The sequence below is a fragment of the Parasteatoda tepidariorum genome, chromosome 9 (assembly GCF_982258835.1).
Source record: "Parasteatoda tepidariorum strain Cologne lab strain chromosome 9, Ptep-v5.0, whole genome shotgun sequence".
NCBI classification, from domain to species: domain Eukaryota; kingdom Metazoa; phylum Arthropoda; class Arachnida; order Araneae; family Theridiidae; genus Parasteatoda; species Parasteatoda tepidariorum.
In genome coordinates this window covers 14986987-15013241 of record NC_141763.1, presented here as the reverse complement: position 1 = coordinate 15013241, position 26255 = coordinate 14986987, and the positions used below count along the sequence as shown (strand labels likewise).

General features: G+C 30.3%; 1 protein-coding gene across 1 annotated transcript in view; it reads left to right on the top strand.

Moving 5' to 3' along the window:
- Positions 1–22892, top strand: part of LOC107443277 (retinal homeobox protein Rx1-like) — a 33354-nt gene extending 10462 nt beyond the window's left edge. The window contains exons 2-3 of the mRNA XM_087150926.1: positions 17158–17384; positions 21341–22892. Coding sequence (XP_087007052.1) covers positions 17158–17384; positions 21341–21850 — 737 coding nt within the window. The 3' untranslated portion in view covers positions 21851–22892. The remainder of the gene's footprint in view (positions 1–17157; positions 17385–21340) is intronic.
- Positions 22893–26255: the final 3363 nt, after the last annotated feature.

Genomic DNA, 26255 nt, shown 5'->3' with positions numbered 1-26255 from the left:
TTTAATTTTAGTAACATTCTTCATATAAACGAATAACATTCTTTACATTAACAAATAACTATCTTTACATTTGAAAATTAAATAACCATCTTTAATTATGATTTCATCGAAAAAACATTATATTTGTGCCGTATTCTAACTTGTAAAGACGTCAGATCTAATTATTCCCATATCTACAATATATCATATTAAACACTTATTTGTACAGTGTTACAAAACCAAGGAAATTTCTATAACAATTAAAAAATGAAACAAACTGAGCTGGAAGTTGGTCAGGGATGAAAAATTATCGGGAAACAGTTCATATATAGCAAGAGCTGAACTCGATCGTTAGAGTTATAATCAAGTTTAAGCCTTGATATAAACTAAGTGCTAGTTGTATTATCTTTTTTAAAATTATGCTTACTATTTATGCGAAGTTAAAGTAATAATCTACAGCTATATTTTAGTTTTAATTGTCCTTAATGCTGCAAATTTTGTTTTCTAATGCTTAATGAATAAGACGGGTAATCAATCAACCAAATGCTGCTCATTGACTTAGTCTCTATTTTTTTCCAACCCTGGTTCCATTTGTTTCTTTCCTGGTTTACCACTATCTTCATTTTTACCAGGTCCCGCAGTGAACTGATCGTAAAGACACGGTTCCCAGTAGAACACCGAAGTGAAGCATTACTGGTTGCGGTCAGTAAGCGGGTGAGTAACCACTTTGATCAGTCAGGGTAGGGACCGAGGGTGGGCGGTATCGGTCCTCGTTAAACTGTTCTACCGTAAAGTGCTCAACTTCGCGCAGGTTGTGCGGATACCAAAGTAGCGGAGCCATCCCCTCTGCAGAGGATCGAAATTGCGATGGCACGTCTTCCAGTCCGTAACCGATAGCCCATCGTGCAGCCCTAATGCGATGTAAATAAAATACCTACCTACTATTTTTACCAATCTTTGCTACTGCGCTTTTCTTCTTCTTTTTTTCTGGTTTTTATTTGTTTTATAACTTTATGTTAGAATGAATGAATTAAAATTGCTGTGTCCAGAAAAAAATCTATCAATTATTTGCTCCAAATTTAATTTGCTCTAAATAACACTGTAATGGATACAAACTAAAACGTATTGTATATAAATTGAATCGAAGATTTCGCAGGATATATGAGTTGTATATTTTAAGAACTTCATTTTAAAAATAAATCGTGAGCGTATATACAAAGCTAGACTAAAATATACAGGCATTCTATGAGGGAGTTAAGCGAGCTTGAATTGTTAAGCAATCCCAAATGAACTGCGAAAGCACTTCCGGGGAATGGAAAGCGTAGCCAGGGTCATTTTATTATATATCTTCGTTATAATGAGTTCCGAAAATAAGATTTTTGTGTTATTTCATTTAGTTGAACTTATTTAATGTATCTAAATTCTAAGTCCATTGGTTTTTTTTAAATTTTTTTTATTTATTAATCTTTGATTTATGTAAATGAAATTTGCCCTACCATACTTAAAATTACAAGTGCTTTTTTTCCTTTTACGCAATTGGGTGAATTTTGTTTAAAAAGATTTTTTAGATACTCAGATAGATGGAGAAACCATATTTGTATCTTTAAAAATTGAAATTTATTTTACTGCTTTCTAATTTGTTAAACTAAGAAACATCCGCCTTCGAATTTCATAGACTGCTTAGCATAAGGAAAATAAATTATTCTGCTTATAATTTATGAATATAACTTAGTAATTAAAAACATCATTTTTTTTCCTCCATTAACACTAGAAAGACGGAAAATTAGTTTATACCTATATAGCCCAAAAGCAGTCAAAATGACTGGATTGTAAATGCGTAAATAATTTCGCTTAAAATTAATTTTTAACAATTTTTATACTATTTACAGTTATATAACAAGTTATTAGTAAATATTAACCATAAAAAAAGGATATGTTGTACAAAAATTCACAAAATTCTAAGAAATTGTGTCATTATATGCATCATTGTTTTTCTAATTAAAATTACAAGCAGTCAAAATGACTTCCTTAGGCAATCTAGTGTTAAACAACATTATTGACATTACTTTCCATAAACAACAATTATTTCTATTCTTCTACTAGGTTTCTAAGCCCCCTGCTCGCTGATGCTCACCAAATCCTATGATTATATACGTAATAGTTATTGACGTAATTATGTGATTATATAACGTATTATATGATTATCATATATGGCAACGTTACTTTTAAAAAGTAACGAGTAAAAGTACAAGTATTTTTAAAAAAAGTAACGAGTAAAAAGTAAAAAGTTCATATTTTAAAAAGTAACGAGTAAAAAGTACAAGTAAAAGTACAAGTACTAAGCAAAAAAAGTAACGATTTAAAAGTACATTTCTAGGAAATCGAAAATTCAAAGTAACCTAAAATTTTATTGAATAATATTCTTATGCTCTTTAAAGTTTTTGCCAAATTGTTGTCATTTATTTAATTATTTTTAATTTTGAAAGTTATGGATTTAAATTTATTTTTAAATTCGAAAGAATATTATAATGTAATTTTATAATATAATCGTATAATATAATTTTAAAATCAAATATAGTTTTAATTTCAAACTTTTTATGGATTTGCACGAAAAAGAAATTTTATCTATTGATTTTAATTTTTAGTTTATTATTTTTATTTATTTAAATTACCATTGATTTAAGATTGTTTTACTCTTTAGAGACGCGTTTCAAAAGCACAAACGTAAGCAAAGCAAACACAGGGTTTCAGATAGCTTTGTGATCTTTGAGCTAGTAAAAAATAATTGAATGTGCAGTATAAGTTGAAACAGAAGGTATTTAAACACGAAGTTAGCTGTGAATGCATGTATATTGCACATTAATTTTATTAATTAAAAAAAAACCTAAGCATTTTTTTTCAATTTAATATTTCTTTTTTAGAAAGCTTACCGAGTTTTAGAAAAAAAGTAACGATTTCGTTCGATATTTCCGTTACAAATACTTGTACTTTTTCCCTAAAAAAGTAACGAAAGTACAAGTAAAAGTACTAAATTTAAAAAGTAACGAAGTACAAGTAAAAGTACGTAGTTTTTACTTGTTCCAGCGGTACAAGTAACGAAAGTAAAAGTACTGCCATATATGATGATTATATACGTAATAGTTATGATTATTGATGTAATAATTGCTGTTTTCTTGGCATAAAACGGTTGAAATTATTAAACTAAAAATATATGTCCTAAAAAGAACACTTGTGCAGTCACTTCCCACTTCCAAATAATTCTCTTATGATACTACTAAAATCTATTAGTGGACAGAAAACATTTTTCTAAGTAATAATTTTTTGAAATAACATTTAAAATCCAAAGTATATTTTTATCACAAATTTGGTGAGTTCGCAAACTGTCATTTAATATTTTTGCTCACCAAACGAACGGATGTATATTTTAATTACAATTTTTGCATTCATCACTTTGTGCATGAAGTTGAAAGTTAAGTTCTAAATCATTTAACGAATCTCTTTAACCTCAACTCATAATAGTATATTAATGTAATTTTCACCAAAAAAATTAATGATAGTAAAACGGTTAATAACTGATCAGACAGCAGGGCCGGATTTTAAGCGTACGCGGGGCTCTTTGCCATTCAAATTTTTGGGGCCCTTAGATTAAAAAAAAAATTTCTAGTATATTTTTTATTTATTCAAATATAAAAGTATTTATGTATCTTTTCCTTTAAGAAAGCATATTTTAATAAAAAAAAAATAATAGTAAATTAAATTTTACTTTATTTTGTTAAATTAGAACTAAAAAAATATCGAATTTTATTAATATATATTTGAAAGAGATTTTTTTTAAAAAAATCATTGTTTTTCTTAATTTTCCCCTCGTTTATATCAACTTGCCTTCGTGTATGTCTGTTCGGGTGGAATTTTGTAATCGATTTTACACTAACTTCCCGAGTAGCTACAGACTTCAAATTTGGCACATAGTTCAGAATTGGGTGACAATGCATGAAAATGAAGAGAAAGAAGACATACAAAGTAAAATAAAATTATTAAAGAAAAATTAATATTTTCGCGATTGTCTTTTGTAGTCGATACGATTATTTCAAATTAGTGTCACATGTCAGTTGAAAAGTTTTGTGTACAGTGAGTAAAAAAATTGAGATTTTGGAAGTGAGAACAAAAAAAAAAAAAAAAAATCAAAATAATATTTTTAAAAACCGCGTTTTTGTAGTGGAGAATAATAATTAAAAAACAAAAATTTGAAAGACGAAAAACGTGGGGAGCATGAAATACATAACAGTACATATGCACATATTTTAACACATCTTCAACCGCATACACACGCATATACACAAACATATTCCACATGCACATCCACATTCAGATATTATTGCAGATATACCTACACATATTCTCATGAGCACACATACTGTTACTTTTATGTATTTCATGCTCCCCACGTTTTTCGTTTTTCAAATTTTTATCTTTTAATTATTATTCTCCACTACAAAAACGTGGTTTTTAAAAATATTATTTTGATTTTGATTTTTTAAATTTATTTTCAAAAAATTTTTTTAAGGGGGCCCCTAATCATTGGGAGCCCAGTCTGGTATAATGGGTAATCCAGCCCTGTCAGACACTGATTTAAATAACTTTATCTTGAAGTGTCACATAGAATTACGCTATTATAATAATAATAATAATAACAATCCTCTTAAACTCTTGATTTAGAAAACAAACAAAACGGAAATCTTACTAATAACAGTAATACCTTTAAATGAGGGATGCCAAAATATTCATAGGAAAACAATACCTTTATGACTTGTATCAATTTTGTGCTGATGGTAACCAAACCTATATGAAAATTAATGTGGGAAAACTGGATCCTACCATGTGATTTTCCGACCAGTAAAAATGCACCGACAACAATGGAAAACTGCGATGCCATTTTTAGATTTTTATATATAGTTAGAAATTATATAATGTTATTAAATAGAATACAGTCTCTGGCCATATTATTAGATGCACTACAATATTCCATGTAAAATTATAATTATAAGGTGATACTATACAGCTGTATTGTTTTTACTCAGATGAAACCGGTTTGCACTTGTTTACGTTCGTGTATCAATGGGTTAACATTGTAACGCAATACGTTAAAAATATATACAAATAGGAAGTATATAAGTATATAAAAAATTTCCCGAATGAAAACCCAGTACATGTATGTTTAACTATTAAAGTATTGCCTATAAACTCGTGCAAATCATCCAATTATTAAAAAACTACAGTGCAGTGTAACGTATCAAGCTATATTAAGAAGCAGTTCTTTGTTTTATTAAAAAAAACATTTCTTTCACACCACAACAAATACAGTAACAAATATAAAGTACCCGTAACGGGATAGTTAAATCTTATAAAACCAACTAGAAAAACTTGTAACGGGTTGTATGAAAACTCAAATTCCAAAAAAAAAACTAATTTCTAAAAAAAAAAAACAACTTTCTTGTTCTAAAAAGGTCTTGTAATTTTATCGTCTGCTTTTAGTATTGAGTATAGTTAAGTAGGCGAGCTCTCTGCTTATCGCTTATAGCTCTGCGTTTCAATAGGTCTTATATATCGTCTGATTTAACTAATTGGGTGTAATATAGCCTACGTCACAGGTTGTGTTGTTCCTACTAAATTTAACCCATGAACGGCATTTTCTGCGAGCCTAACTTTAAGCCACAAATAAACAAACGAAGTGTTCGATCGTTTAAATAGCTGCTCGCCAGATTTTATTGCATTATAAAGAAAAGTTATTGAAACTAAATACAAATAAATAAACAACAACAACTAAAACAAATAACAACAACTACTAATAACAATAACTAAATAAACAACAACTAAATTCCATTCGTTTAGCATTGCGTCATATGTTGCTCCTACTAAATCGAAGTAGTTGTGTTTTTTTCATATTATACCCAATTGATCCACGAGCGTAAAAAAGTGCAAAAAGTCGGGTAAAAACACTAAAGCTGTATAGTATCACCTGATAATTAAGATTTTACATAGAATCTTATAGTGTGTCTAATAATTTGGCCGGACAGTATATAGAGTTACAAATGAAAATTAAATTATAAATAAAAAGGGAATAAATAATTTTATTCCATTTAACAACATTAACCTCGCTTTAGAGAAGAGCGCATCTAATCCGTAATTCATATGCTTGATATAATAAATATTCTATGATTAATATATCTTCTAATTTATCAAATCGCCAAATTTATATTATAAATCGTCTGATATATCCAATTGATCCACGAGCGTAAAAAAGTGCAAAAAGTCGTGTAAAAACAATAAAGCTGTATAGTATCACCTGATAATTAAGATTTTACATAGAATCTTATAGTGCGTCTAATAATTTGGCCAGGGACTGTGTATAGAGTTACAAATGAAAATTAAATACTGCTATTAAAAGTGAATAAATAATTTTATTCCATTTAACAACATTAACCTCGCTTTAGAGAAGAGCGCGTATCTAATCCGGTTTCATATCCGGAAGACAAAACGGGAGAAAATGTTTCTTGTCATTGCATTTATAATGATTCCCCTAGACGCATCAAAACTTTTCCGCCTACGAAATTTCAAGCCTCCTCCCGGCAAAATCTTATTACCACCGATACACACACAATGTCAACAATGCGATGCAGATCTTATTACCCTCCTATACAATAGAGGACAGGCAAAGGGGTGTGCGGGATGCCTTATGCTAATTGGGCGGGGGGGTATTCACGTGCAGCGGATTATTGACAAGAGGACCCCTTTTTTCTTGACGGTACAGGCTTACCATGGATAAAAGATTCTGAAGAGAACATCCGTTTTTTTACATGCATAGAGGGGATGAGTGTAATATCATGGTGACGTTTGCTTTATAGACGTATGTTTTTTCCCTCAATAAAAGAGATGGGGGGAGGGGGGGAGTAGGGTTATGGAATCCTAAGTGATCGAGTTTCTCTTGGCGATAAATAAAGTTTATTAAGCCAATTTGGAGTGGTCTGAAAAACTACATCATATTTCTTGTTCATTGCATATACTTTGTTACAAATGTAGTTAACTGCAACTACTATGATAAAAACAAAACTGTAATTAAAATGTAAACAAACAAAACTATAATAAAAACATAAGATATCAGTAATAATGAAGAAAAAAAAAAGGTAAGACAATTTCAATGTTCAATACTTACGCAATCGTTACATTCAATGCAAGCTTCAATATTCGCCAAAATAAATACAATCTCCAATAAAATTAATTAACAAGTTTCAATTTTAATTCATTTGAGAAAATGTTCTACACAGTAGAAATGGAATCTCCAATGAAATGAATGATATTAACAAGTTTTAATATTAATTCATTTAATGAAACATTCCACCAGCGGTCGGAAAAACCGCATTACTTTTGTAGTTTACTACAACTACTAAGAAATGTAGTATACACTACAACTACTTTTTTTTTAAAAAATGTAGTGATAACTAACTACTTTAGAATTGTAAGGACTACTTGATTATTTTAAGGAGCCTAACTTTGCTGGGGAAACAAATTTACACAGTTGATGAAATTAAATTGCACATTATGTTCACAATGTTCTTGAATAAAAAAATTGTCTAACATTAAACAAGAAGAATTATTTAGATATATTTATTCGTGTTAACATGAGCCTCTTTGTTATTCTATAACAGTTTTTTCCTTCAAATTTGTTCATTTAGTTAAACTCTTTATGCCCTTCAGGACAGCGAATGTTTAATTTAAGAGATACTAGGAAATAATCAAATACTTGCAATTTCATTAGGTGATTGATCCTCTTTTATTTCTTATAAGAAATGAAGCACATCGAAAGTATGTTTCCTTCTCTTGAAATATCATCAGTGTTTCACGAGCCTACATTCACACGTGACCAAAGAGATTATTCACCAAGTCTAGCCTAAATATTATTTATACATGACGCTCTTAATACTTGTTAACTCACAGTCATAGGGGCATTTTAAATTGCGCCCATTAACAGATCCGCGAAGATTTGCATCCATCAAATTCAAAAATTTAATTGCGTTAAAACCCTTTTCATATACTAAACTAACGTAAAAAGCAGGGCCTGATTATTGCCTAGGCCCAATAGGCACGGGCCTAGGACCCATACTTTCTGTGGGGCCTCAAAAATTAGTAAAAAGTCCAAAATATTACTTTTTTTTTAATACTGAAAGAAACAGTTTTTCTCCAAAAAGGCATTTTTTAAAAATTATATTGTGACAAACCAAACTCGTGTAAACATTACACTTTTCAAATTCGAAAGTGCAGCTGAATTTTAATTGGTGCAAATTTTACTCCAACGGCTTAAGCAAATGCAACGAGAATGCATATTCGCAAAGTCTCTTATAAATTATTAATTTTAACAAAAACTAAAAGCTTATTCTTAACAAATATGTAAAACTGTAGATGGAAGGCTACAATCTTTAAAATAATTCAGTTAATCAGTGACATTAGCAAAAATCACTGATTTCACTTGTTTGTGGTGACCAAACTATTTTTATTTTCACACAACATTGTATATTTTGCTTTAATATTCAGATGTCTAAACTTTATCTTAGAAAAATAATCTTCAATTGTCTGCTTTTCAATTTTTTTTAGAATGTTTCTCTAGAATCATGCAGTTTAATAGATTCTTTTTATTGTTAGGACTACTCTTCAGAAATTTAATTTCAAAATAATTTGTTAGGGGACGGAAAATTTTGTGGGCCTTGGGCCTGAATTTGTCTTGATCGGACCCTGGTAAAAAGTAGCTGCCAGGAATCGCTGCAAACTACTGTTTCTTTGTAACACACTACTCACTGAACTACTTTTTAAAAAAGTAACACACTAATTTACAAACTACAAACAAAGGTAGCGACTATACTAATTACACGACTTGTCGTGTTTTACTTCAAACCACTGGGCAATTGTGAACATATTAACCAAACGAAGACTATTATTTATTTTTAAAATATTTAACTTAAATTAAACTGAAAATATTCATAGCTTTATCAAAACTAGTTTTAGAATTAGGTTTTAAGTCAAACAATTGAATTTCTAGGTCAACTACGAATGTCGAAATTTAAGCATACTTTTACACTGGACATAAGCGCAAAAACAGCGGTCGGAAGCAGTGAAACGGGACATGTCCAAGACGTCGTGGGTTCGATCCCCGCCGATCGAAGACTCCCCGTGTAGTAAGTGGTGATTGATGCAAGTTAAATGCATCGAGTCGCCATGTTCCCATAACAAATGATACCTCTGGAGGTACTGATCCAGGAGTTTCCTTGTCTTCTGGATTGGGTTCAAAATGACAAGGTTACGGAGTTGAACATTACTAGTCGTAAACCCAAAAAATTACGTCGGATATTCAACGACGGTTATATAACAAAATAAAATAAAGTAGTGAAACTACTGTAGTCGCTATTTTTTTTCGTAGTTTGTTGTAAGGTCTGCTACTTTTGAAAAGCTAGTGTAGCGAGTAGTGCGATACAAAAAAAAAAAAAAAAAAAAAAAACAGTAGTTTATAAGCTATTTCTGGCAACTCTCTTTTAATGTTAGTTTCGAAAAGAATTACGGTTGTAACACAACTAATTTTTCGAATTAGATGGGTACAAATCTTCGCAGCTCCATCTAGGTAGGCAATTAAAATGACAATGTAGCTGTAACTGAGCGTTAACAGAAATTATGTATTTAAAATCACGTATAATTAATACCTAAATCAGCCATTCCGAAATATAGATAATTAACCACTTCAGTCACACATGCGAACGTACACTCGTGAAACATTAATGTTATTTTAAAGTGAAGGAAAGCATTTTCGATGTAGTTGTTTTCTTAGAGGAAATAAAAGAACAATTAAAAAATTGCAATTATTTGATAATTTTGTATTTCTCAAATTAAATATTCATTGTCGAAAAAGTTGAAGGTTAAATGAACAAATTTAAAAAAAAAAAAGGCTTTGGAATAACAAAGTGACACAAGTAAACATAAATGAATGCTTCTTAATTATTCCCTTATATTTAATGTAAGCCTATTTCTTACTCAAAACCATTTTGAACATGGGTGTAAATTAAGTTCTCCAGCAGAGTTCGTCTGCTTTAAAGTAGTGAAGTAGTTACTACAATTCCAAAGTAGTTCGTAGTCACTACATTTAAAAAAAGAAAGTAGTTGCAGTTAGCTTCATTTGTAACAAAGTAGTTGTAGTAAGCTACAAAAATAATGTATTTTTTCCACAGGGACCGATCAAGACGAATTCAGGCCCAAGGCCACAAAATTTTCCGGGCCCCTAACGAAATATTTTGAAATTAAATTTCTGAAGAGTAGTCCTAACAATAAAAGAATCTATTGAACTGCATGATTCAAGAGAAACATTCTAAAAACTTTTGAAAGCAGACAATTGAAGATTATTTTTCTAAGATAAAGTTTACGCATCTGAATATTAAAGAGAAATATAAAACATCAAAACAATGTTGTATGAAAATAAAAATAGTTTGGTGACCACAAACAATTGAAATCGGTGATTTTTGCTAAAAGTCACTGATTAGCTGAATTAGTTTGAAGATTGTAGCCTTCCATCTACAGCTTTACATATTTGTTAAGAATAAGCTTTTATGTAGTTCTTGTTGACACTACAAATCATTTATTATAAGAGACTATCCGAATATGCAATCTCGTTGCAGTTGCTTAAGCCGTTGGAGTAAAAATTTCACCAATTAAAATTTAGCTCTACTTTCGAATTTGATTAGTGCAATGTTTACAAGAGTTTGGTTTATCACAATATAAGGAAGATTTTAAATAAAACATTTTTTTATTTAGATAAACTGTTTCGTTCATTAATTTTTTTTTCTTCAGAAAAAGTAATATTGTGGACTTTTTGCTAATTTTTGAGGCCCCCAAAAAGTGTGGGCCCTAGGCCCGTGCCTATTGGGCCTAGGCGATAATCAGGCCCTGTTTTTCCAACCACTGGCATTAAAAACAGGGTTAAAATTATAGAACTACCAACTTTTAACTAGAAGGCATAGATAAATAAATATTTACAAGAATACAAATAAAACAGGGGTGTAAATTAAGTTCTCCAGCAAAGTCCGCCTCCTTTAAAGTAGTGAAGTAGTTACTACGATTCCAAAGTAATTTGTAGTCACTGCATTTAATAAAAGAAAGTTGTAGTTAACTGCTTTTGTAACAGCGTAATTGTAGTTGTCGTAAACTACAAAAATAATGCAGTTTTTCCTACTACTACGTAAAAGTGAGCTGTACTTTCGTAAATTTGTTCTCGGTGTTTGCGTAAGAGAAAATGAACAAAATAAGCTAAATATGGTTATAAAAAAATTATAAATGTTGAAATTCGCTATCAGAAAAACTTAATTCCTTATTCTTGTATTGCGTTATTTTACTTTGAAATAAAAATTTCGTTAAGAGATTCGTTAAGAGATATTCTTATCAATGTATATTTACTTCAAAATTTATTAATGTATTGTTATTACAGTGAAGGCTCCAGGAAAGTCCACCTCTATGTAGCTATCATTTCTATTTAAGGTCAATTTAAGAGGCGCGGAATTTTTTCCATAGACTTAGTGTTGAAGACTTAGTGTTAGACTAGTGTTATATTATATATCGACTGACTTAACCAATTGATACACTAACGTAAACAAATGCAAACAGTCGTGTAAAATCAATAAAGCTGTGTAGTATCAACTGATAATTAAGATTTTACATAGAATCTTATAGTGCGTCTGATAATTACACCAGCGACTGTAAATAAGTTGATACTTGAAACAGCATAGTCGTCCCGATTCAACGAGACTGAGTTGCAAAGAAAACATGGCATCGTAAACAAATATCGTTCAGTTTACAGTTATCGTCAAAGTTTTGTGTCTTTTACCAAATTTTGGTGCAGTCGGTTGCACCATGGGTGTATTTCATGATAATTCCTTACGATTTATGGTATTCTTCATGAATTATAATTTTGCGTTTAGATAAGCTGCGTTTAAAAAAAAAATTATTTAAAAGAGTTTTTTTTTTTACTTCTTTGAAAATGAAATTTTTATAGTCGAACTAAAATTTATTAGAGAAAAATACGAAATGATATACGAAGAACAAATTACAGAACTTTTTGACATAAATAAAACAGAAAGTTTATTGAATTTTTTTAAATTTGTGCTTAATGCATGTTTGTAATTTGCATTATTTTTTTCAAACATAAATATTGAAAAGAGCTCAGGAAATGCTGGAAAGCATATCACATGGGAAAAAGATCTCGTCTTCATTGAACAATTCTTTTTTTCTTTCTATAATGTCCAATTGAAAATTACAGAGCAATTAATTAACGAACTTCCCCGTAAATTACATTAAATACATTAATCCTTTCAAGGTTTAGAAAAAAAGAGGGAATAATTAGGGAAAATCATCCTAAGAAGGGAAATAAGCTGATAAAAAATGACTATTACTCGGTTACCTTTTTTTTTTTAATAATCATATAATCAGTTTTCGTTTTTTAATTGAGTAATTTTTCTTTTAAGATTTTCTCCGGATATGCTTAACAAGTCCCAATAGATTTTCATTTGGAGACAGAAAAAAAAGAACATTGTATTTAATAATTTTTTTTTTGCCTTTTAAGGATTAATAATATGGAATTTGAATTCATTAAAACAGATTTAAATTTGGTTTTTGGTAATTATTAAGAGAATAATCCTGTACAAGAAGGGAATTGGCTTTTCATCTTTTTCGTAAATAGTTTAAAGAAGTATAAGTTTGTTTTTTTTGTTGTTGCTGTAGTTAAAAAAAAAAAAAAAACCTGAAGCAAAAAATTTCATCAAGCAATTTTACTGATTAAAAAAGCTTTAAAAAAAAATTTTAGAAATGCAGAAAGAAAGAAATTGAAGCCGGCAATCTATGTACAAGCTAAAATGCTTACTAACAAACAAAAAAATAAAAACGTAACTTATGAAAAAGGCAAGTTTTTGCAATAAAGTAATGATTGTTATTCATGCGCATAAAAAGCTAGTTACTAAAACTTATAAAGAGATATGAATTTTTGAAAGAATTATGAGTAGTTTTTATTTTAATTGTTTTTCTTTAATGATCTTTTAATATTCATTTTTTTATTAGTTTGTCTGTTTTTTATTTGTTTCCGATTAAATATGAATTTATTTTTAAATCTTAAAAGTATAATTATGCAAATATGTATAAATTATTTTTTCTAATTTTTGAATTGAACATTTTCACATAAGAATAGACATGTTAAATAAATGTTTATTTTTGAACGAAAGAAAGATAAGCGTTATTGCAACAAAAAAGAAAAGAAAAAGACTAGTTCGTCAAGAAGCCCCACACCCCCCATATCACGTGACAGGGAATAATGCCCTTTTACCCCACTGGTAAGTTCACCTTCAATACCACCTCTCCCTCCCTCTTTTGATTTTTTTTATTTTTTTGCAATTTTTTTTATTTATTTTTCATTATTTTATTTATTTTTATTTTTTTCATTTTTTTTATTATCAGCTTTTTGGTGTATTATCCCTTTAAAGCAATGGAATTACTTTTTTTCGGGCGGGGGGGGGGGTGACTTTGAATTTTATCTAGTATATGGTGGAATGCAGTAGTCGGAAGAAACGGTAATGAAACTACTGTATTCGCTATTTTTCTATTTATTATTTTTTTTATTTAGTAGTTTGTAGTGTAGTGTGTTACCTTTTTAACCGGTTTCTCTTACCTATTTTTTTGAAGGAAAAAAAAAATGCAAGAAAATCAACATATTTTTTTATTTCATTAATAAATACAAGGAACTAAAACAAAACATAATACACAAGTTTTAAGTTGAAATTTTAATTTTTTTATGTGTAAAAAATATTTAATTTGTCATCAGTTTACTATCCCAAATTATCTCCGGCAAATGAAAAAAGTTAAATATGAGACTTTGTATTTGTTCACATTTTCATAATCTGAAAAATCACCTGCATTTACTTTTACTTTCGCACGCAAACGCCATTTTTTTACTCTTTTTTTTTTCTAGGTAAATTCAGCAACCATCGTATATACAATTGACTGTCAATTAACAAGTGTTAAGAGAGTCTGTATAAATAATATTTAAGCTAGACATTGTGAATAATAGATAATTTATCTCTTTGGTCACGTGTGAATGTAGGCTCGTGAAACACTGATGATATTTCAAGAGAAGGAAACATATTTTCGATGTGCTTCATTTCTTATAAGAAATAAAAGAGGATTAAACACCTAACGGAATTGGGTATAATATGAAAAAAACACAACTACTTCGATTTAGTAGGAACAATATATGACGCAATGCTAAACGAATGGAATTTAGTTGTTGTTTATTTAGTTATTGTTATTAGTAGTTGTTGTTATTTGTTTTAGTTGTTGTTTATTTAGTTGTATTTAGTTTCAATAACTTTTCTTTATAATGCAATAAAATCTGGCGAGCAGCTATTTAAACGATCGAACACTTCGTTTGTTTATTTGTGGCTTGAAGTTAGGCTCGCAGAAAATGCCGTTCATTGGTTAAATTTAGTAGGAACAACACAACCTGTGACGTAGGCTATATTATACCCAATTGCAAGTATTTGATCATTTCCTAGTATCTCTTGAATTCAATATTCGCTGTCGTGAAGGGCATAAAATGTTGCAGGTTAAATGAACAAATTTGAAAAAAGAAATTTTGGAACAACAATTAAATATTCGCTGTCGTGAAGGGCAGAAAAAGTTTAATTAAAGGAACAAATTTGAAAAAAGAAATTTTAGAACAAGAATTATATATTCGCTGTCGTGAAGGGCAGAAAAAGTTTAAATAAATGAACAAATTTGAAAAAAGAAATTTTGGAACAACAATTAAATATTCGCTGTCGTGAAGGGCAGAAAAAGTTTAATTAAAGGAACAAATTTGAAAAAAGAAATTTTAGAACAAGAATTATATATTCGCTGTCGTGAAGGGCAGAAAAAGTTTAAATAAATGAACAAATTTGAAAAAAGAAATTTTGGAACAACAATTAAATATTCGCTGTCGTGAAGGGCAGAAAAAGTTTAATTAAAGGAACAAATTTGAAAAAAGAAATTTTAGAACAAGAATTATATTCGCTGTCGTGAAGGGCAGAAAAAGTTTAAATAAATGAACAAATTTGAAAAAAGAAATTTTAGAACAACAATTAAATATTCGCTGTCCTGAAGGGCAGAAAAAATTTTAATTAAAGGAGCAAATTTGAAAAAAAAAATTTTAGAACAACAAAGTGGCTCATGTAAACACGAATAAATATATCTAAATAATTCTTCTTGTTTAATGTTATCCAATTTTTTGTTCAAGAACATTATGAACATAATGTGTAAACTAATTTCTCCAACTGTGTAAATTGGTTTCCCCAGCAAAGTTACGTTCCTTAAAATAATCAAGTAGTCCCTACAATTCTAAAGTAGTTTGTTATCACTACATTTAAAAAAAAAAAGTAGTTGTAGTTAACTACATTTCTTGAGAAAACAGTTGTAGTAAACTACAAAAATAATGTAGTTTTTCCGACCGCTGGTGGAATGTTTCATTAAATGAATTAATACTAAAACTTGTTAATAGCATTCATTTCATTGGAGATTGCATTTCTACTGTATATAGAATACTTCCTCAAATAAATTAAAATTGAAACTTGTTTATTAATTTTATGGGAGATTGTATTTATTTTGGCAAATATTGAAGCTTGCATTGAATGTCATGATTGCATAAGTATTGAATAATGAAATTGCCTTTCCTTTTTTTCTTTATTATTACTAATATCTTACTGATACGTTTTTATTATAGTTTTGTTTGTCACCTTATTTCACATAACCGATTAAACCATTTTAAAGTAATTTTATGGTTTTGCAAAATTTTTATATTTTTAACTTAATATTTATTAATTATTTTATTAGAATCAAAATCGTAATTAATGGTATTTTTATAACCATAGTAATAATTCAAAAAAAACATCTTTTAGTTTAGAAAAGGGAATGTTATTGAAAAGATCTCGTAAATCAAAAGTCGCTATAGAATAAATTCTTTTTTGCTAAATTAATTCTAAAGTGCTTTGGTTTCAAGCGATAATAAATCTTTTGCAATTGAATATTACTTGACAAGATTATAAAATTTTTGAGAATTGAAGATCTTTAATTTTCAATATGTTGATTGATTTAATATGTATATTAATGAACTACCATTGCGAACAAAAGGAGTAAGAGCGATGCAACACCGACAAACATTTGTAGACAATTTCATTCATACAAATCGATCACTCCAAGCTCTGGTTATCCGTACGATTTATGCTGTTGTATTACCGATGCACCATTGAAGCCATGAGGCTGGTTGGTTGGTTCTAATGCCACTTGCCACACGGGCAAGTTTGCTTGGTGAAACCGAGCAATTTTAAGGCAGAGTGTGCGTTTCTTGTTCTTCAGTGGCGCCATCTATGGCCAAGAATTCGACTTCTGCCACACTATATGTCACACCCGTTTATAGGGCGGACCATGGGGCTAAAGTTTATTACGCTTTCACATGGCATGATGGTCGTTTTCAAAGAATATTATCTAAATATATCGTCTATACATCAGTTTGGTTCAGTCTGTGACGACCTTTTCATCCTGGACATAACAGAAATGCCCATCTTTTGTTACTTTCAATGATTTTATTTTGAGCCGTGGTGGCTCAGGGGATAGAGCTTTCGCCTTCCAATAAGATGAACCGGGATCGAATCCCAGCGATGGCTGGTCGGTACGAAATCCGCACCCGGCTCTCACCGACCACAGTGCTGGCTTAAAATATCCTCATTGGTAGACGGATCATGGTTGTGTTCATGGACCAAGAGGACGGACATGCGTTAGTGTCCCCTTGCCATTGGGCTAACGCAATTGCGGGTCAGTTCCATCAAAAAGTCCTTAAATTTCTCCCAATACTTGATCCAGAAGTTCTGGATTGTGTTTCAAGTTACAGGGCTACAGAGTTGGTAGTCGTAAACTCAGAGCTGATTCGGCTGTTCAACGACGGTTATAAAATAGCCCATTGTAAAGCTACAGTGCGATGAAAATGAACTACTAATACTACATAAAGTAACCATTTCATTTATTGGGTTATTTCTTGGGAGATAATTAAAAAACACTTTTTTTTTTAATCCTCTGCAGATTGTCCAGAATCGCACGATGATTGGATGCGAAGTGAAGACACCAACCTGTGTTCGAGTGGTGATCGATCGGGCAACATGAGAAAGAAACACAGAAGGAATCGCACCACCTTCACCACATACCAGCTTCACGAATTGGAACGAGCTTTCGAACGATCTCACTATCCCGATGTTTACAGCAGAGAAGAGCTGGCTGTCAAAGTCAACCTACCCGAAGTCAGGGTGCAGGTAACTCTCTCTCTTCTTTTTTTCTTCTTTTTTTAAAGATTTGAGGAAAAGTGAATTACCATGAAGTCTCGAATGCTGAAAATCACGCAATGGGGAAGTCATAATTTGTTTGCATGTTGAAAATATTATTTCAGCATTTGGAACTTCATAGTTTACCTGAATACAAATTTTTAAATTGCTTCTGTAAGTAAGGGACTGAAAGTTTGCCATGAAGGATTTCTACATCGGTATAGCGTTCTCTACAAACTTTGCTTCATTGTAAATTTTTCATTTACAAAAACCCCGATGCTCACTCAACCCTTTGTAATTCAACAAGTTTAAATATTGAGAAAACGTGGGAAATAATAAAGATTAAAGAAAAGAGAAAAAGAAAAATTATTAAAATAAAACTGTTAAAAAAACTTATAAATTTTTTTTTATGTATCTTAAAGAGAAAAAACTTTTTAAAAATCCGGAAAACAAAATAAAGAAAAAAAAAAAATTTCTTCATCAGCTCACACGATTATATCCTCAAAAAAAAAAAAAAAAGAGTGCTTTCTAATATTGTAGCAATATAGCCAAAGCAAAATATATCAGTACAATAGTGTGAGGAGCACTCGAAAAAATTTTTGATAAGGAAAAATAGAACACATTAATTAAAAATTAAACTAAAAACTAATTTACGTTTTATTTCATATGTAGTTTTTAATTAATGTGTTCTATTTTCCTTTTATAAAAATTTTCTTTTTTGAGTGCTCGTCACACTATTGTACTAATATATTTTGCTTTGGCTATATTGCTACAATATTAGAAAGCACTGTTTTTTTAAGATATAACCGTGTGAGCTGATGAAGAAATTATATCTTTTTTTTTTTCCTTATTTTGTTTTCCGGATTTTTAATAAGTTTTTTTCGCTTTAAGATACATAAAAAAAATTTATAAGTTTCTTTTAGTAGTTTTATTTTAATAATTTTTCTTTTTCTCTTTTCTTTAATATGTATTTTCCACGTTTTCTCAATATTTAAATTTATTTTATGAATTCTATATACTTGCAGCTTATGCGCAGTTAATTAAACTTATTAATTTTCTTCGTCTCTTTCTCATTTTTTTTAAAATCCTTTTTTCTTTATTGAGCACTTCTATTTTTTTTCTTTATATGCACTAACTATTTTGAATAATTTACGAATTATTTTGTAATTAAATAATTATATAATCTAAAAATATTAATTGGATGCTTGCACTTCAAGAATAAGATCACAGATACTCAGTCATGTGACCTATGTCGTCAGCGATAGCAGACCGTAATGGCATGTTAAAGTTGAGCTAAGTTTCGCCACACTAATTAGAATGATAATTAATGCCAAGTTAATTAAAGATGTCATATCACACAGTGAATTTGTTGAAATAAAATTTTTTCTCGTCTACGTTTATAGGTAAATTAGATTTATTATTTGTTTATATATTTCATTGTAACCGTGATATATTTTTGTTTTGTGTACCTGGCAACTTCGATGCATAATTAACTTGCTCATAAATACACATAAGGGCTACCTTTGTGCTGAAATGCAAAGTAAGGTAAAACAACGTTTAAGAGCACAAAAAATATATGAAATGCAGGCAGCTGTTTCGGATGCTCAAAGGGCAACCTTCATCAGGTAAAACAACGTTTAAGAGCACAAAAAATGTATGAAATACATTTATGTCTTGCATTTCATATATTTTTTGTGCTCTTAAACGTTGTTTTACCTGATGAAGGTTGCCCTTTGAGCATCCGAAACAGCTGTCTGCATTTCATATATTTTTTGTGCTCTTAAACGTTGTTTTACCTTACTTTATTAGCTTCCTCATGTTTTACATGACTTAGTGCCCATATATTTGTGTCATGTAAGAAATATATAGTGAAAGAATTTAAATCTTTGTGAAAGAATATAGAATGTGAATTTTAAGAGAATGGATACTTGGCACGATAGGCTAACCCGAAATAGAATGTAAAAAAACAGTTACTAACCTAAACAAATGCCAGGTTTCAACAACCAATCAGGATCGATATACCCGCACTACGTCACTTGCTTAGATCCCATTAAGCGTTTTATTAATAATGGTTTCAATTTATATCCGATATTTGTATTCGTCTAGTTTAATTCTGAATTGGAGTGTGCATAAGCTGGAAAGGAATAAAACAAGATGAACCTATTGAAATGATAGTGAAAAGCAACTGGTAATGATTATCCGGAAAGTATATTTCTTTATTGATCGTTGATATTATTGAACTTTTATAGATAGTTTTGAGTTCGTAAAGTTTTAAGATCAGTTTTATTTGTTTTTTTTTCGATCGTCGCGATAGTTGAAGTTCAAAATCGGTGAAGTTTGATGTTACTTCTTCACAAACTATAGAAATTTATGATAAATTTTTCTTCCCTAACTTTATGCAAATTCATACTTATTAACTCTGAATTTTCTTCTTTTTTTTTCATTAGTAAAAATTTATCACTGTTAAGCCTGTTTTCTTTTGAATACTGTTTTCAATAAATACTGCAATTGAACACTGTTTTCTTTTATTTTAATTTATTTTGATTACAGCCAATTTTTATTAATTGGGCACCTTTTTCATAATTTATTCAGTGTTTGATAATATTATTAGATTATCTATGTATATATTTTTAAATTTCGTTATTTTTTTCCACTTGCATTTTACTTCATTTCTCAAAATTTACCAATACCTATACATATTATAAGACAAGGAATTGTGTGTTTAAGGTTCAATGCCACAGCCCGGTATGCTTTACATCGGTGTTTTTTTAAGGTCAAGTGCCACTGCACGGTATGCTCTACATATATGTTTTTTTAAGGTCAAGTGCCACTGCCCGGTATGCTCTACATATATGTTTTTTTAAGGTCAAGTGCCACTGCCCGGTATGCTCTACATATATGTTTTTTTAAGGTCAAGTGCCACTGCTCGGTATGCTCTACATATGTGTTTTTTTAAGGTCAAGTGCCACTGCCCGGTATGCTCTACATATGCGCTTTTTTAAGGTCAAGTGCCACTGCCCGGTATGCTCTACATATATGCTTTTTTAAGATCAGGTGCCACTGCCCGGTATGCTCTACATACGAGGGTTGTAAATTAAATAGTGGCAACTTAACCTTTAAACTCACAGAAGGACGGGCATTCGCAAATTAGATATGGGAGCTGTGAGGTGGGGCTGTTGTCGATGTGTAGAGTGCAAAAAACAGTCGATTAGCTTAGAAGGGTAGTTGTTGTGTGGCGTTAAAGTGAGGAGTTTCGTTTCCATCGCTCTGAAGCATGTTTTCAAAAGGTGATCAGCGGTCGTGGCTTACAATCGAGGTTGCCCGTGGCAAAAATGCAACAGAATGCTATCGAGGATTAGTGGAAGCCTTTGGAGCAAATGCTTTACCATATAGGACAGTAGCACGATGGATTCAAGCATCTCGTCTTTTTTCGTCATTAAGCCTTTTCACAACTTGCTTTAGAGTGATGGAAACGAAACTCCTCACTTTAACGCCACGCAACAACTACCCTTCTAAGCAAATTGACTGTTTTTTGCACTCTACACATCGACAACAGCGCCACCTCACCGCACCCATACCCTATTTACGCATGCGCGCCCTTTTGTGAGTTTCAAGGTTAAGTTGCCACTATTTAATTTATAACCCTCGTATATGTTTTTTTAAGGTCAAGTGCCATTGCCCAGCATGCATTTCACTGGTACTGAGAATACTGATGATTCTCCTGATCTATTCTCAGTCGATGTTAAAATATCGAATAAATATAATAATGTCACCTAATAAATTAATATCAAATCGGATATAGCAAATATTTTGGACATTTACCAGAGCGACTATGTGATTGTTGACATTCACTGGTGAAAGTCGACATTCTCGGTAAACAACTCAGTCATTAGTTTGTAGGTCAGAAATTGTTCATGTTTACTGATTTCAATTTGTTTATTTCTCAGGTTTGGTTTCAGAACAGAAGAGCAAAATGGCGACGGCAAGAAAAACTCGAAAATCAAAACGCACTGAGAGGTCTTGGCCACGTCAGCTCCAGTCTTCTCGGCTCAGGATCTAGATCTCAGTCCCCAATTGGTCCGAGTTCCGTCAGCGGAACCGCCCTCTCGTCTGTGACGTCAGTGGGAAATCATTTGGGATCGAACTCTCCACTTCTGTTCGATCCCTGGCTGACGCCTTCACTTCTGGGTCTTCGACTGCCCGGTCTGCCCGGATTCCAACTCCATACTGTGTACCCTAGTTATCTGACTCCGGCTAATCTCTCCACAAATCACATGACGAACGAAATGACCAGCAAAATGAAGTCGTCCCCGCTGAATTTGTCGGCGGACAACGATGATCTGGGAGGGGATGACCACCAGAAAACAATTTGTGATCCAAGAAGTTCCAGTATTGCCGCACTAAGACACAAAGCGAAAGAACATCTGCAGGTTCTTAGTAAAAGACACGTGACATAGGAAACCTCATTAAAATTCTCGTTAAAAATGTTAAGATTGTTTTGGTAGTTTTTGTTCAGTCTGACTAAAATTCGAAATTCGTGGAGAACTGAAAAAACTGAGAGAACTCGATGACCCAAGACTTATTGTCCCAGACAACTAATTACATTAAATGAACAATTTTTTTCATTTTCCTTCACAAATGTTTCATTCGTTCAAGAAGGAAAAAAAAGGCACTTCACTCCGAGAGTATGCAGTCCCTCGCCAAATTATTAGACGAACTATAAAATTCTATGTAGAATCTTAATCATCAGGTGATACTATACAGCTTTATTGTTTTTACATGCCTGAAACCGGTTTGCACTTGTTGACGTTCGTGTATCAATTGGTTCAATTAGACGATGTATAATATTAATTCAACAATCGGATAAATTAGACAATATATTATATAAATGTAGAATAGCTATTATATCAGGTATTATATTAGTATGTTATAATAATTAGACCAAATTATTAGACGCACTGTAGTTTTTTATGAACTACATGTTTGCACGAGTACACGAGTTTATAGGCAATACTTTTACATTTAAACATACGTGTAATGGGTTTTTATACGGAAGATTTTTTATATACTTCCTATTTGTATTTATTTTTATCGTGTCACATTACAATTGTTAACCCATTGATACACGAACGTAAACAAGTGCAAACCGGTTTCAGCTGCGTAAAAACAATAATGTTGTATAGTATCACATGATAATTAAGAAGTTGCATAAGATCTTATAGGGCGCTTAATAATTTAGTCAGGGACTTCACGTACTAAAGCGTACGTATTAATATCAGATGTAATACCCGAGTGCTGAATTGAGATCATGCCCGCGTGATCATGGGCCACATGATCACTTTGAAAATCGAATCGAGTGATCGATGTCCTGAACGAGTGAAAGAAGACTTTACATATTGCTTGTAAAAAGAATGTTGATAATCCGAGTCAAAAATTGTAAAATAAAGCATTAAGTCTTACAAGATTCAATCAAATAAAGAATTAAGTCCTAAAAGACAAGTATATTTGTGGTTTACTTTATTCCAAATATTGTCCACACTAACAAGATTCGAGCGACTTCAGCATTTGAGCGATAAAATTCACCAACAAAATAAGATTTACAAATCATATATTAAAATAAGAGTACAAAATCTAGTTATGATATCGTAAAGATATTAACGTAATATCAAATCCAGACAACTCTGCGTTATCTAGCACTGCCTTTTGCCCCACATGTTTTCAAAAAAAAAAAGAAAAAAAAAAAAAAAAAAAACATTATAATTTTGTAAAACCCTAGAATAGTCCACCCCTTGGCGACTTTCTGAAATCTGGCCAAGTTGGCGATTATTACTTAGATCGACATTGTTTTTGTTATTATTAAAAAAACAATTTAAATTATTACCAATTTATTGAAAATTCTAGAATAGCCCACATCTTAGCAACATTTTGAAATCTCGCTAAGTTGGCGATTATTACTTGGCTCGACATTGTTTTTGTTATTATTAAAAAAACAATTTAAACTACGTATTACAAATTTATTAAAAATCCTAGAATAGCCCACACCTTGGCAACATTTTCAGATCTCGCTAAGTTGGCGATTATAACTTAGATCGACATTGTTTTTGTTCTTATTAAAAAAACAATTTAAATTATTGCAAATTTTTTAAAAATCCTAAAATAGCCCACACCTTGCAACATTTTGAAATCTCGCCAGTTGGTGATTATTACTTGGATCGACATTGCATTTTTTATTATTAAAATAACAATTTAAATTATTACAAATTTATAAAAATATTATTTATAAAATAAAATAGAAAATAACTTACCTCTACTCTGAACTTAATATTTCTCTAACTTATCTTTCGATAAAACATATACCAACCAACCACAATGAAGCCCAGTTTGGCGAGATTTCAAACAATCGCCACGGGGTGGGTTTCTTTCCACCAAAAATAATTCTCGGATCCACTCAAAAATGTTATTTTATTAAATAAAGTTAATATTTATGAAGTTAATATTTAAATAAAGTTAATATTTATACAAATGACTAAAAGGCTTCATCATTACCAACAATTGATATAATCATTTTTTGTTTCTACGATTGTTTAACTTAAATTAAAAACCTGTACAACTGACACAGATTTTCATCCCGATTCTGTTGTAATAAAATTGAAACCAAATCATTTCGCTCAGTTACTCTTCATTTATGATTTTATTTTTTAAATTCTTATTTAAATTTTGATGACTGTGTATTTGTTTTGCCACAGAATTTAATTAAATTAATAGCGGAAAGTTTATTTTAATTGCAAACGTTGACTCAGCCCAATTTTTTTTAAGTGAATATAATTTATTTACTGCATAATTATTGTAAAATAGTGAATAAGGTTAGATACCGGTTGACGCATTTATCACAAAATGTTGCAGAATAGGAAAACTTTTGGATTTCTTTTATTTATTTATTTCTAATAAAATTTAACCACTTTTAGTTTAGAGACTTGAATTTGGAATGATAATCAAAATAAAATGTAACAATAGCCAAGAGTAAAAAAATAAACAAGTAATATAATTAAAAAAATAAAAAATAAATTAAAGTCAATTCCTACTTAAGTAAAAAAGAAAATTTTTCATTTTAGTTACTTTTTATTAAATAATTACAATACTTTCGCCCATATAAAACTAAAATTAATGAGTTAAATTTAATGAATGAATTAATATTTGAAAAAAAAACTGTATTAACATCATTCACTAGAAGTTCAAAAAAATGTATTTGAACTTGATTAAAAGTATTTTAAGAATGATTGAAAATTTGAACAAGATATAGGGAGAGCTGTGAACTAATTGTAGGAATTTAATAAAAAGAGTATAAATAATACTAAAGATTACTAAATATTTCAGAAGTAAACTAAAACTTTATAATTTTCATTTATTTTATGCTGATCACAACCAAAGCAGCTGCTTCTTGATGTGAGGATCATACTATGTTATTTAGCTGTACAATGAGAATACACGGACTAGTCATCATTTTCAACTGATTTTTCTGTATATATTATAGGGGGTTAAACCCCCTGCTCGCTGACGTTCATCAACCCCGATGTATCCCCTTCGTAATAATTGCGATTTCTTGGCATAAAACAGTTGAAATTATTCAATTAAAAATATATGTACTAAAAAGAACATTTTTCCCGCCACTTCCGATGTCCAAATATTTTCATGCCTTATAATACTATTAAGATCTATTAAAAAACACAACTCATTTTTCCAAACAATCATTTTTTGAAATAACATTTAAAATTGAAAGTATATTGTAAAAACATATTTGGTGAGTTCTCAATTGCAATTTAATATTTTTTTATTACGAAACCAAGTAATACCGAAAACTCCAAAAAGAGTCGATTTTTCAAAACTGGTTAACCCTTTGAGGCACGCGAATACAAATTTTCATATTTTTTTTAAATTGAGTAACTAATTATGATGCATAGGGTCAAAGAATGGGAAAATTACACTTAAAAAAAATTCTGATTCATTGTCCCACCAGAGGGGGGGGGTTTCGGTGGTTAACTACTGTCCATATAGAACGTTTTCGTGTAATAAGAAAATAATATTTTTTTAACTTGTTTTTTAACTTTTCTTAGAACAAATTTTAATTTTATTGGAATTAAATAATAAATTTAAATACTAAAGTCATTTATATAATTTCAAACTCGAAAAATGGCTTTAACAAACATAATATAATATATAATAAAATACATAATATATATTAGTGCAAATAGCACGCATGAGTTTAAAACACGAAAAATGTTCTAAGAAATAAAATATAATACAAATATAATGTAAATTATGCAATATTATGATGAAATAAATAATACAGTGTAATAATAAAAATAAAATATATAATAGAATGTATAATAAAATTTAATAAAAAGTAAATATCTTACTCCGGCTTTCTCTGCTATATATATTATAGATTTTTTCCATTATAAAGATTGATCGTAATTGAAAATCAACAATGCAAAATAATAATAAAATTTTTTTTTTAAATTCTTTATTTTTAAGACAAACAAAATGGAGAAAAATTAGTAATAATAGAAAATAAATTTAGCCTCAACTCAATATGACTGTTCACTAATTCAAAAAGAACGCAAATGAGGAGAACAAATTTGTTTCAGATAAGAAATTTGAGGTATTTGTCTTTAATTTCAATAAAAATAGATAAAAGACGCATGGTTCTCCTTTCCTACGCCCCATGCTAACGAAAAACCCTAATAAATTTTGATCTACTTCACTACCTGAGTGAGTGAAGGAGGGGAAAAAGAACATGTGTTGGTGGAAATATCGTACGTTCTAGGGGAACAGTGGTCTATCTCTGAAACCAGGAAAAATAGA